The sequence below is a fragment of the Stigmatopora argus genome, chromosome 5 (genome assembly GCF_051989625.1).
Source record: "Stigmatopora argus isolate UIUO_Sarg chromosome 5, RoL_Sarg_1.0, whole genome shotgun sequence".
Classification (NCBI taxonomy): Eukaryota; Metazoa; Chordata; class Actinopteri; order Syngnathiformes; family Syngnathidae; genus Stigmatopora; species Stigmatopora argus.
In genome coordinates, this window is record NC_135391.1 from 19,038,077 (window position 1) to 19,052,500 (window position 14,424).

General features: G+C 41.5%; 1 protein-coding gene across 4 annotated transcripts in view; it reads left to right on the forward strand.

Annotated features, from left to right (window-relative positions):
• The window catches only part of LOC144073996 (zinc finger protein 462-like), a 48,006-nt gene that overhangs the window by 12,581 nt on the left and 21,001 nt on the right, over positions 1–14,424 (forward strand). For all 4 annotated transcript variants that reach the window (XR_013300208.1, XR_013300209.1, XM_077600029.1 and 1 more), the window contains exons 2-3: positions 1,942–6,575; positions 6,669–6,931. Coding sequence is in view for 2 of the 4 variants with exons in the window: in XM_077600029.1 (XP_077456155.1) it covers positions 1,956–6,575; positions 6,669–6,931 (4,883 nt within the window). In the remaining 2 variants the exon portion in view is untranslated. The remainder of the gene's footprint in view (positions 1–1,941; positions 6,576–6,668; positions 6,932–14,424) is intronic.

The window sequence follows — 14,424 nt, forward strand, 5'->3', positions numbered from 1 at the left end:
GTAAAAGATTGTGATATTAAACATTTTTTCCAATGTTTAGTAGTGTTATTTTATTCCATGGATATTGTGTTTTTCCTAGATACTTGAACCAGCAGTGTGAACTAAAACCACTTTTCAGTTTACAGTTTAATGTAATGTAACTTAATTTAATGTGTAATAGTGGTGTGCTTGATTCTATTGTGATCGCTGACATGTTCGTCAATGAATCTTGATGTCAACATGTTTGAAATAAAATTATTCACTGATATAATTTTTCAGGTTTCAGTTTGATTTTTTAAATGTTTAATTTTTTTTCATTTTGGCGGTAGAATTTAAGAAACTTGAAATTGTCAATTGTGATTATCCCCCATGATTCATGATAGTCAATTTTTTTTCACCACATCCAATACAATTTGTGGAACTCCCGTCGGTATTGTATTGGTAAGACCTTTTTGCACCAAGCTCGGCCTCAAATATCGGCAATCGGCCCAAAAATGTTTTAGATACCGTTAGAGCTGGGCGATCTGACAAAAATTACAACACTAAAAATTGTCTATCAATAATTATCGTGATAACACATCTTTTTTCTTTCTAATTTGAAACTTCAAACTTTTGTGAATAACTAAATTACTCTCCTTATTCAATTATGAAAGAAAGAAAAGAATATAAAATAGGATGATTTTAAAAAAGTATTTTTTTTGTTCCGTTGTGCAATAGAGTTCAGACAACTCCCTCTTTACACTATGAAAAGTAAAGAATAAACTCTGCAGACATTCTGGTAGGTGTCTTTATTTTTATTAATTTGCCTTCAAACCAAAAGTTGCTTTACAATATGAAATAAATAAAACAATCAACAACACCATTTGCACTATTTTCAGCCTCACAAAAAGAAAACATGTAAATTTACCTCACATATGGCCTTTACAAAAAATAAAATAGAGTTGGATGAAGTTAACCTTTTTTTTACCCAAGATAACACATTTTTGATTTTTGCAACATTTTCAGAACATTTGCATGAAACAGGCAAACACCTTTATGAAATAAGAAAAATATTACAGGATGTCCTCAAATGAGGACAATGGGTTAAGGACATTTTCAATAAGGCTGCTCTTTGCCCAGAGCATTGGACTGGAACTAGCGTTCATCTCGCAACAGCGCCCCTGTTCTCCGTTGTGGCCGGGTGATGTAATTGTAGATTAAAATTATCAAATATTTATTGAACGTTTTTTATTATTATTGTTGACAAAATTACTTCACGATAATTATCGTTATTGTTTTATCGCCCAGCTCTACATACCGGCATAAAAGTCTCATATTTGTCGACCTCTACTACTTTTAACCAAAATATTAAACATGCTGACATGCTCCTCTAGAGCCCCTATCCAGTCTGTTTTTCATATTTCACTCCTCTACTACACCTGAATCAAATGATCAACTCATCATCAAGCTGTCCAGAAGCTTCATACCGATCCCGATTATTTGATTCAGGTGTGTTGGTGGAGGGAGTCATGGAACAGACTGGATAGGGGCTCTCGAGGACCGGACTTGGCCACCCCTGGTCTATACCAACTGCTAAAAATTTGCTGGGAGAGACTCCAGCAGCCTCGATTTCCATGTGAGGAGAAGCAGAATGAAAAATGAATGAACACAATGTTCAAAGTATTATACAGAACAGTTGCACTGCCATGTCATGCAAGTGTCTTCATTTTATAGCTTCAACTTGGTGTCAATGTTTTTTTATTTTATTTTTTTAGAATTTTAGTGATATTAGCCACTTCACTTAAAGTAAGAAACATACTGACCAGAAATGATTAAATAACTCCGGGACAAAGAATGAACCACACTTAGCAAAAATAACATAGGTGACATACCCCATGGCGTTGGTTTATTGACCATGTAGCAGGGTATAATCAGCCAACTGATAATGTCTGTAATGTTTATTTGCTTTCATTGACCATGTAGGTGCTACTACTGCGATGACCTCCTACAACGGTGTGCAAAAAGAAGACACTGATGACGACACCATGCATAACAAATCTGCACTTCACGGGCAGCCTAGGCAGTTGTTCCAGTGCAGCCACTGTCTGCTCCAGTTCAATTCCGAGGTCTTTCTGCTTGAACACATTAGTCATGATCAAGGCTGTGATCCTGATTCACATAAACCCTCCTTGAAGGACTCTCCTCAAAGCACCTCGGCAGTTCCAGATCATCAAACAGACCTTTTAAAGGTTTTAAATCACCTGGAAGATGGCCAGAATTTGGAAGCTGTTACTAAAAAGCTAGAGCGAGAAATTTCTGCCCAGTCTACTAACCATTGTGATGTAAAAAAGGATAAAGATATTATTGCGAAGACATCTACCTCAAGAGAGACGCTTAACACCTCCAAGGATCTGAAGGCATACAAGAAGGCACAACATACCATTATCAGCATGTACTCCACAGTTACCGATGGGCAAAAAGAGGTTTCATCAGACGAGAACTCAGACCACAAATCAGAAAATGAATCTGACAATGTTGCTCTTGCCCAGTCCACCATTGACATGTGTAGCAACCAGACTTTCTTAAACTTAAAGGAGGACCACTTTTATCATGCTACTCTGATGCAGCCGATCTTTCCAGCATCTTCCGTAGAAAATAAGAGAACCTCCAATGCGGAAAACACTACAGTCAAAGCAACGGACAGGAAAGATCTGTCCTTTGAAGTCAGTGAAGCCGATGAGGAAAAGCGGTTTGGACACGTGACTTACACCTGCAAGCACTGCAACCACCAAGACGGCAGCCTCAAACACATGTCTGCACATTACTATGAAACTCATCCATATGTATGCTACAACTCTGACTACATCCAGGACACCAATGATCGGAGTGCCACCTTCCGGTGTCTGGTGTGTCCAGTTGAGTTCCTGAACGAAGACGCTCTCAAGAAGCACCATGCTGATGAGCATGTGGGCTTCCCCAATATTTTCACCCTTGGGCTACATCAAATCAACCTGGTGTTTAAATGTTTCACCTGTGAATTTGTCACCAATGCTTTGGATGCACTCAAAGAGCACTACAAAAACAGGCATCCCACAGAAAAACTGCTAAATGGGTTGATGTTCCTCAAGTACATTTTAATGCCATGCCAAGAAGACGCATCAGCAGTCAAAAGTCTCTGTTTGTTCAAAACAGAACCAAATGTAGCTCTGTATAAATGCAAAAGCTGCTCCTTTAGCCACAAGTCTGTAATAGTCTTGCAAGTTCACTACCAAAAAAATCATCCAGAAGAAGCTGTCAGCATCGACATAATAAAACGACAGGTGAAAAAGACACGAGAACATCCAAGCTGTGAGCTGCAGACAAAAACCCCGGACCACATTCCGATCTTAGAAGCTAAATCAAAGTTGCCTTCACTAGAGAAAGCAAAGGAAGGGTCCCAAATTCAGACAAAGGAAGAAGTTAAGATTAGTGAAGCAAAGTCAGAATCCCCTCTACCTGAAAAAGTCAATGAGACTTTAGAAGCTAAAATGAAAACCAAGGACAAAGTTAAGACCCCAAAAGCTACGTCTGAATCGTCTGTACCCGAGAAAGTCAGAAAAGGTACCGAAGTTCATACAAAAACCAAGGAAAAAGTGAAAATCTCACAAACAATGTCAAAGCCTTTTAGGAATAAAAAAGTTGAGTCACAACAGGATGGAGACAAAGGACTTGATTTCATCCTTGAACACACACAAGGGGCTGAGGGGCACAAACAGATTCCAGTCGAAAGAATGACCTCACCCAATTTCAATGAAATAGATGAAGAACTAAAGTCGATACACAAATCAAAACCAAATATATATGAAAGACCTCAGAATTTGTACTTCTGCTTTAAGTGCAATTATGGGAATCCTACCATCAAAGGAATGATGGTCCACCAGTTCAGAACCCACGATAAACTCCGGACCAGAAGCGAACACATTGTGGAGTACACGACTGAGATTCATAATAAGTTGCAAAATGCCACACCTCATACTGAGGACCAGTCTTTTTGTCCCTTGCTACCACTTCCTATATTAAATGAGGGTGATGAGCACACTTTTTTCTGCCACTTCTGCCTCTACCGGCGGAGCACAGTCTCTAAAGTGGTCCAGCACTACGTCAAAAAACACAATGGTTCGGTTGCCACGCCCAAAGAGATCCAAGCTTACACATTTAGAACTCTGGAGTTATTGCAGAAGAAAGAGGCTAGTAATGAAGTCCAACACAAAAAGTCAAAAAACAAACAACAAGCCCCCCAGACCCTCCAGTGCAACAGTTGTCTTTACAAATCACATAACCCAAACCTTTTCCGGATACACATACGCAAGTGCCACCGAGAAAATAACTCCAGTTCGGGTGTTTTAAAAGTGTCCCTCAAGCAAGGGGATGTACAATCCGGTTACCAGTGTGATTTGTGTTCATTCTCCCACAAAAAGTCCACCACTCTGTACAAACACTATCTCCAGGAACACCGTGACAGCAGATCCAGCCTGGATTTTATCACTACTTCCTTAAATGAAGGCCATAAAATTTCAATTAAAAAGAAACGGAAAGACCTGAGTGATGGGAATGAAGGTGAGACGGACGGGCAGAGTGACACCAGAATATATTCGTGCCGGGCGTGTTCTTTCAAAGGGAGCTCAGTGGCAGGGATTATGGAGCACTACCGCGCTGTACATCCCTGGTGTGTGAAGGAAGATGGCTCAGTGCCTGGTTTAGGCAGCCATAAGAAACTGACCACTAAAAAGAACGATGACTGCAGCCACGGAATTCTCGGCTGTTTCGATGAATATGACATCCCACTTGAGTCGCCAAGTGTTTCTCTAAAACACCCCACATCAGTCCTGACCAAGGAGGAAGGCAACATGACCTCCAAAGAATCAGAACATACTTTTGATAGAGGAGAAGACACCCACATGCATGTCTTCAAGTGTCCGTACTGCACTTATGTTAACACGAAGCATCAGGGGGTACTCACGCACTGCCAGATGAGGCATCCATCTTTCCAGTCCGAAGCTGACAGCCTGTATGTGGATCAGGCACAGTTGGGCGACTGGGTTATGAAGAAGAGGGGTGTGGAAGGTGATGCGTCCTCACACTTCCGAGGCTACATGTGTGAGTTTTGCCCGCAAACCCACCAGACGAGAGAGAAACTAAGAAAGCACCGTGAGAAGGCCCATGGCGAGACACCGCCTGACACCACGGCGGTGCCGTATGCCAGGAAATTGCACATTAAGGTTTCCAAAAGTGTCCCGTACAAAATCAAAATGACGCTTTTCAGGTGTCAGCAGTGCAAGTTCAGCTGCAGCAACAAAATTGCGTTTGGTCGACACATGCGTTTAAAACACATGAGCACTGCTTTTCAGGATTGTCGCTACAGTTGCGTCCTGTGCTCTAATTCTTATTACAAGAAGAAACGCCTTGGGGTACATTACAAGGATAAGCACGGACAGGAAGCCTATCAGAAACACTTTGTACCACTCTATGAGCAGGCCTCTGATAGACCACTGGAACCTGAGGGCAACGCTGTCACCAAAAGACTAGTCTACAAGTGCCCACGTTGTCCATATGTCAATTCGCGCAAGCATGGCATGGCCACACACTGCCAAATGATGCATCCTGGCCTCATGGTCCGGATGGAAGAGTTCGATCGGGAAGAAATTGTCTTCAGTAGCAATTACCAGGCAAGTACCAACAATAAGCGAGGCTACCAGTGCGACTTGTGCCTGGCGATTTCTGTCTCGCTCAAGAAACTCGCCATTCACCGTGCCAATCGACATGGTGTCACTTCCAAGAAGGAAAAGGAAACCCCCGCATCTGAAGAACTTAATGCTCAGAGACCGTTGTCAGAGGCCGCCTCTGTGATTGAGGCAAATCCTGAAGGGAAACTGCCTAAGAAGGTAGGGAGTACACATTACTGTTTGTTCAAGTGTCTGCTGTGTTCTTATTCATCGGTCGTCCGGAATCGTCTGGCTGTGCATTACACTAAACGACACGGAAAGGCTGCCTTCCTCAAACATTTTGCCCCACTGTACCCTCACAAAATCAAGAAGGAGGCGCCCTTGCCGCAGTTAGTCATCTCGGAACAACAGGATAACACCCTGGCAGGTGAAGAGGAAATTTACCAATGCCAGATGTGCGAGTACAAAACCTGGGCACGCCGCTACCTGACGTATCACTACAATAAGACCCACCAACTGGATGCGGGCACACGAGATAGGTTGCTGAAGACTTACAATAAACGCAAAATACCCCTTTCTCAGAATAACCCTCCAGACTCTGTGAAAATCCCACAAGGTGCCCAGCAGACAGCTCCAATTCCTTGCAAAAAGTGTCCAGGGTTGTCTTTCAACTCGCATCAGTTGCTGCTTGCCCACTACTGTGATGTCCACCTCTCTGATGACCGCTCAGATTTCACCGTGATCTATCCGGCAGGTCGCTCCACAGGCGTGTACCAATGTACGCACTGCCACAAAACACTGAACGGGATCAGCAAGCTCGGGTGCCACCTAGATCGGCATCGGGAGAAGAGTTTGACTAAGATGGCAACCAAAAAAAAAATGGCATTGTTTCCCAGGGTAAAGACGTCTAAGTCGGTAAGTTCACACTTTCTGATATGATTTACAGCAAATCACAATGAAATGATTGGCGACAAATGCCCCTTTTGTTTGTTTTTTCCTGGGAATCAGCTGTCTCTAGAAACTACAGCGAACAGGCTTTTGGGATGTACAGCATTACAAGATGAAGGTTCCCCATTGAAAAGCTACCTCTCTGTATTGCCTCAAAAGGTGGGCGATCAAGAGCAGGTGGACCCAAAGTCTCTAATTGAGAGTTATGCTTGTGACCAGTGCCAACGCACTTTCAAGTCGCGCAATGGTCTGAGAACGCACAAGCGAAGCCATGAGGCGCTGGCGGCCATCATGAAGCTGCCTGCATCGCTGTCACAGCTCAAGTAAGGAAAACAGTAGTCTGAAGAGGTACCGTAATTACTCGAATATAACACGCAGATTTTTGCTATATAATTAATTCCAATAGTTGGGGGTGCGTGTTATAATCAATAACTATTTTTTTTTTTTTTTTTTTTTTTTTTTTGTGTCTTGTTACATGGCCCTTAGCCTGGTGCTTTTTCTTGCCAAATAAATTGAATTGAAATTGAATTGAATAAAATAAATTACAAATTTTCGATCGAAAAAAGCATTGTCAAACTCACTTTGACGCACGGATTTTACGTCATCTCGTAGAGCCGACGCACGGATTTTACGTCATCTCGTGAAGCCGACGCACGGATTTTACGTCATCTCGTAAAGCCGAGACCACCACTGCTCCCCTCTAGCCTCGTACCCGTCTCAGTTCACCCTCTCTCAGTTCAGTGTTATAATCAATAACTAAAATAAATTACAAATTTTCGATCAAAAAAAGCATTGTCAAACTCACTTTGACGCACGGATTTTACGTCATCTCGTAAAGCCAATCGGATGATGTGTTGTGGGAGGAAGAGGAAGTGGATGAAGGAAGCGTGGACGTTGATAGGATTCTCAACGAAGAGATGTATGAGAGGACAGACAAAGAGAGAGAGGAACTCTTCATTTGAAGGATTCTAATGAATAAATTTGTTTGAACAAAACAATCGTGAAACGAAGAAAAAAAGGTAAGATTTCTGATTTTCGTCAGCGGGAAATTTTAGGTGCGCACTATATTCGAGTACTGCGTTTTTCCAGATTTTTTTGGCCCAAAATGACCTGCGTGTTATTTTCGAGTGCGCGTTATATTCGAGTAATTACGGTAATCCTCTGATTACAGCAACACATCGGAAGAAGCTTAATATTGCCAGATCAATCAGATTGTATGCTATGACCAGGCAGTCACCTGACCTGAATCTGAATGAGTATGCATTTCTCTTATTTGGGCGTACTAGAAATGCCCTCCAGTGAAATTTGAAACACATTTTGTTTAATTTTTAAACCCAGGCATACACCCGTATGAGTGGTTAGCGTGTCGGCCTCACAGTTCTGGGGTCCTGGGTTCAATCACAGGTCGGTCCTCCAGTGTGGAGTTTGCATGTTCTGACCGGGCTTGCATGGGTTTTCTCCGGGTACTCCGGTTTCCTCTCACATTCCCAAGACATGCATGGTAGGCTGATTGAAATCCTAAACACTCTAGGGGAAAAATAAGACAAGATGGCAGCGCCAATGCTTGCAGCGTCAAACATTTCGTGTTTTTTTGTGTCCGTCAATATCGGACTTAAATATCAAATTTAACATCAATCACAGCCACTTGGATTTATTGAACATCGGTCTCTGACACGTAACTACGGTTTATAACGACTTCCATCGCGCGCACAATATACCGAACGAGATAGCCAGATCGCCAGGACCACCGTGGGTTATTGTCGGATCTGAGCAGTGAAGACTTGGGCGTCGGAATAGGAAGCGAAAGCGAGGTTGTAGAGCGGGCCGATTAACTAAACTCAGAAAGCTAACGGAGGCTACACCATTAGCTGGATTAGGTGAACCCACACCATTAGCTACACCATCATATAAATTAGCCAAATTTACACTAGCTACGGTACACTTCTCGACGAGTCCGTTAGATGAGCCTACTCGCTCCTTTGCCGGAGTTAAACCTCTTCAAGATGAACCAGCAATGGGTGAATCTCCAAGGGATTTATGTGGACGAACTCTTCAAGCTAAACCAGCGGTTGGTAAGTCCCAAGATGTTTTATACGGACCTAGACACTTGTTAGCCATGCTCTCAACTCCTCAAGCCAAACCAGCGGTGGGTAAGTCCCAGAATGACTTGTGTCTAAGAAACATTGTATTTAAGAAAAAAGAACTGGCATCTATACAGTACCCTTAACCAAGCCAGGGCGCTGTGGGACCCAAAAAGACTCCTTGGTGGTCATTTAAATATAAGAAGTGTCTTACCAAAGTGTGACCAAATTCATAATTTATTAAGTAACTCAAACCTTGATTTTTTTTTTATGCTTAACCTAGACCTGGCTAAATGTAAATTCATCGATGGTTGAATTGCACCGGGATACCGGGTTACAATATCTTCAGAAGGGACCGTAGAATGGGTCAACGTACACAACCTTGAATGCATCAGCCTTACATTATCACTATCCCCACATATGTCAATTACTTTGGTTGGCATATATAGACCTCCATCTGCCTCTCATACATTCTACATGGAGTTTCGGGTCCTTCTTATGGAATCCAACACAAAAAGTTCTCTTACTTGGAGATTTAAATATTTACTGGCTCGATAAATCAAATCGGAGAGAGTTGAAATCACTGTTAACTAGTAAATTTAACTTTATGCCACTAATCAAAAGTCCTACGAGACTAACTGCTTCTGAAACATGTATGGGTCTTCTCTTTTCCAATAAGTATGAGGATTCAAAAGACATTCAATATGATTACAGCTCTACCAGACCACAACCTCATCCTATTCTCAAGAACTCTTCCTAAAAATAGATATGCATGCGCCCAAAAAACATATCCGAGCAGATGAGGGTACCAAAAAGGGAGATCCCAAATCTGACACTGGCGTTAAACAATATCAATTGGGATGATTATCATTACCATAACCATACTAATGACAGCCGCAACACTTTCATGACCACTATCCAAGACAGTGGCTACATTCACAAACAAAAAAACATCAAAAAAGAATCGCCTCCCATGGTTAAATGAAGACATACAGGCATTAAAAAAACAAAAACAAGACCATGCTCTCAAAATATCACTTAAAACAAAAAGGAAAAAAGGATTAATAACATACAGACATTTACTTGTCTAAGAAACAAACCAATAAAATAAATTCGAACTGCAAAATCAAATTTCTTTATAGACATAATTAACAGCACAAAAGGGAACACTATAAAGAGATCTGGGAAAAATATGAAAGGAAATACTTCAAAGCACAAACAATTAAAGGAACTACAATAATAATAATAATTGGATAACTTTATTCATCCCGTATTCAGGAAATTTCATTGTGACAGTAGCAAGAAAAGGCATAGTTAGTTATAAGTTAGACAGTACAGTCGCAAAGACTGCAGAACAACAAAGCAAAAGCACAAAGTACAAAGCAATTCAAAGTCAATGGGATGATTAAGAATCACCAAATCAAATCATTAAGCCAGAAAAGCAGCAAAAACACAAGACGAGCAAGAGTGGACGGAGCTACCGCCACCGGCTGCCATTTGAACGGCGCCATCTTGGTTTCGGTAGCAAAAACGGATAGACTCAAAAAGACGTTGTAAAGTTGGACAAAAACTGGAACCACACACAGGAAGTCTTCCACGAGATGGGGAACTTCTGCAGACTGTGACCGAGGTAGAGAATATGCAGAGTCACTCTTCCAAGCTTATCCGCACAGTTCCTCAGTAGTCTGGAGCTGAAGAAAACAGCAGCAGGGCAGAACTCCTCTACTCTGTTGCTGGTAAGTGCCGACAGCTCTTCCATCTTATCCCATGATGGAATGGTTGGTCAAAAGCGTTGCCTCTTCTCCCGGGACTCTTTTGTCCAGCTCCAAAACTCCGGCGGCACCGAGGTGTTGCTCCTTCTGCTGCGTATTGTAACAGCTAGTCACATGTGTGTGACAGCGTAGGCATGGCTGAATGGTTCCAAAAAAGAAGTAGCCGAAAGAAGCCAGGCTAACAGAACAAGAAAAGTTGTAAAAACATTAAAGTAAAAAGTATAAAGTACAACGTAAAGTAAAAAGGAATGTATTAAGAAATATTAAAATGTAATTTTAAAAAAGATAGAAGGGCTGTAAAACACGAAAAACATAAGTGTACAGAGATACTGCCACTGGCTCCCGCGTGAACGGCGCCATCTTGGCAAAAAAAATAAAAAAATAATCGGACATAGGCTTTGTCATCATCATTGACTCGACAAAAAGCCTAATTGTCATCATACCCAGCAATTGAAGAAGAAAACAATCCGTGACCCAAGGGACATAGCTATAAAATAGCTTTAAATGATTAATTTATAGACTCGTTAAAGAACTGACACCTCCCTCAAATAGAATATCACCCACCAATACCACTAAACACCAATGAACCCATTCCTAATCTTAACATGGTCTTGTGGTCACAAGTCGAAAAAGCAGTATCTGGTCTCAAAAGCTCCAAAGCAAAAGATGCGTTTAACATGGATGTAACATTTCTGAAATACCACAAGTAGGTAATCTCTCTTAGCTTCATTAACCACTATTGTAAACAAATCCATAAATGAGAGTCTCTTCCCTGAATCCTGGTAGTCCTCAGTTATCACAACGGTCCTCAAATCAGGGAACCCACAATAACCAACAATTACAGACCTATAAACATCCTTCCAGCCGTCTCAAAAGTCTTGGAAAAGATAGTAGCGGAGCAAATTGTGGAACACATTAACAGCAGTCCATACAGCAACCCCCGCGACTAATGAGGATAAAGTGGTTCAGAAAATGAATGAATGAATGGCTATAAGACCTCTCGCGTCCGCTGTATGTTCGTATATCAAAATTTGTCTCGTATCTCAAGATAAATATTTACTCAAAATTTTACTCATATCTCAAATTGCTCGTATGTCTGGGCATTCGTATGTCGAGTTATTACTGTATTTACATATGTTAATTAACATACATATGAAAATGTTCATTAATATGTGCTGTCCCTCATTATATAAATCAAACTCAAACCACGATTTCCCAGTCCTATCTGAAGATATTGTATCCCAGTACCTGCAGTCCAGCCATCGATGAATTTACATTTAGCCAGTTCTCGGATAAGCGTAAAAATCCATGTTTGAGTTACTTAATAGATGATGAATTTGGTCACACTTTGGCAAGATGCTTCTGATATTTAAATGGACACCAATAAATCCTTTTAGTTTACGTCATGGGTCTTAGAGCACCTAGGCTTGGTTGAGGGTGCTGTCTAGATGAGCAGATCTCTTGTTTCTTAAATGCAACTGCTTCAGCTTAAAGGCTTAAAAACTCGGCTAACGGATGTGAAGGCCCGACTAATGGACGTGTCGGCCCGGCTGACGGACGGGTCGGCTCGGCTAGCAGTGGTGTAGGATCAGCTATCTGAGATATAAATGGTGGTTTGAGTGGTTTCTTTCCAAGCTTCGTAAACTTGCCCTCTTCATAGCCTTGCTTCTGCTTCCTATTCCGACGCCACCTTCTTCACTGGCCGGACTCGACAACAATCCATGGAGGTCCCGCTGATCTCAGGATCTCCTCTGGTATTTTGTGCGCGCGATGGAAGCCGCTAGAAAGCGTAGTTTCCTGCCCGATATCGATGTTTAATAAGTCCATGCGGTTATAGTTGATGTTTAAGTCTGGTATTGATGAACAACTTGCGAAAAGACCCACTAAAAACATGAAGCTGCTGCATGCATATGCGCTGCCATCTTGGAATTTTTTTCCCAACTAACTAAAATTGCAAGTTGTCAATTAAGCGAGAACACCTACCGTATTTACTCGCATATAAGCCACTTTTGTCGGACAACAAAAGATGACTGAATCGAGGGTTCTGCTTATATGCGCATAAAAACACAACTTGCAAAAAAATGCAATTTGACGGCGCTGTGACACGATGACGTCACGACAAAATGGCACTCATGCGTACGCTGTGACGTCACGACGCAAGCGAATGCCAATACGGTCATTTATTTCAAAATAGAGAAAAGATAAACAGATAAAACGCTCAAAAAATTTATTTTGACATCTAGGAATGAAATTCATGAAAAAAACGTATCTTGCATAAAACGCAAAACGTTCCCGTCACTGCTCGCTCGGGGCGCAGCCATCTTAGCGAGGTCGGGGTGCTGCCGTCTAAATTTTTTTCACCAGACGCGAGTCGCCTTGATTTTGAAATAAAACAAAATTCCACTTTGTTTTTTTTGTTTTATTTCTTGTTCGAAAGTGACAACTATTGGAGTAATATGAACCATCGAAAGAATTGAGATATTTTGACATTAGAAGCAAAATAACTGCCATAACAACCTAAACTTCTGGTAAGAAAATGGTACTTTCTGTAATTAGAAAGCATCAGGTTCTCAAGATAGACATTTCTTTTTTCAAATTGAATGATTTGATATTTTGCATTTACAAAGACAACTTCCTTATGATATTGACCCTAATAATGTGCTTTTGATTCATACAGTATCTCAGAAATACCACTTGTGATGATTTTTCATAAGATTTTCCCTTCGAAGTAACATATTTGTACTCCCTATTAAAACCATGAATATGGATGTGAAAATTGGCAATGGGGAGGGGGGGGGGGTTGGCTTATACGCGAGAAATTGTAAAATTCAAAAATTTCAAGGCAACTTTCAGGGTGAAGCTTATACGCGCGGGTGGCTTATATGCAAGCAAATAAGGTAATTGACAACTGTCCTTTTTGGATTATATGGCACCTTACTGTAAAACACGCCCAATCAATTTTACAAGATACTTGTAGTCCGCCCTATTTCCCAAACTCAGCTGGGATAGACTGACATGGACAAGGACCTGCTGGTGTGCTTTGGATTGTTGTCATGCTGCATGCTCCAAGAGCGCTGGAGTTTGAGCACACGAACTGATGGCTGGACATTCTCCCTCACAATTTGCTGCTAGACAGCAGAATTTATTCTTCCATCAATTACAGGAAGTTGTCCTGGTCCTGAGGAAGCTAAGCAGTCCCAGACCATCACACTGCCACCACCATGCTTAACTGTTGCTAGTGTTCTTTTGATGGAATGCTGCGCCATTTTTTTTCCGTCCAATGTAACGGACTGCACACCTTCCAATAAGTTCAACTTTTGACTCATCAGTCCACAGAATGTTCTTCCAAAGGTGTGAAGGACCTTCAAGATGTTTTTGGGCAAATTTAAGAAGAGCCTTAACATTCTTTTTGGACAGCAATGGTTTTCGGTTGAGAACTCTGCCATGGATGCCAGCTTTGGCCAGTGTTTTTTTTTTCATAGTAAAGTCATGAACATCGATCTTAACTGAGGCCAGCGAGGCTTGCAGTTCTTTAGATGTTGTACTACGTTCTATTAGTCGTTGTCACACTCCAAGTAATTATAGCTGGCCGACCACTCCAGGGAATGTTTGCCACTGTTCCCAGCTCTCGACATTTGTGGATAATGGCTCTGACACTGGTTTGCTGGAGCACCAAAGCCTTGGAAATGGCTTTGTAACCTTTTCCAGACTGATAGATGTCCATCACTTTTTTTTTCGCATTTCTTCTTGAATTTCTTTGGATCCTGGCATGGTGATCTTGTAGCCTACCTCACTTTGTCTACACATTCTATTTAAGTGTTTTCTTGATTCAACACATGGTGGTAAACAAGTGTGGGTGTGGCCTTTGAAATCAAACTCTGCTTTGCTACAATTGTGATTTGTCACAGTTATTTTGTGATTTAATAAAGAGGGGTAATTAATTTTTCCGGGCCAGACAAGTTC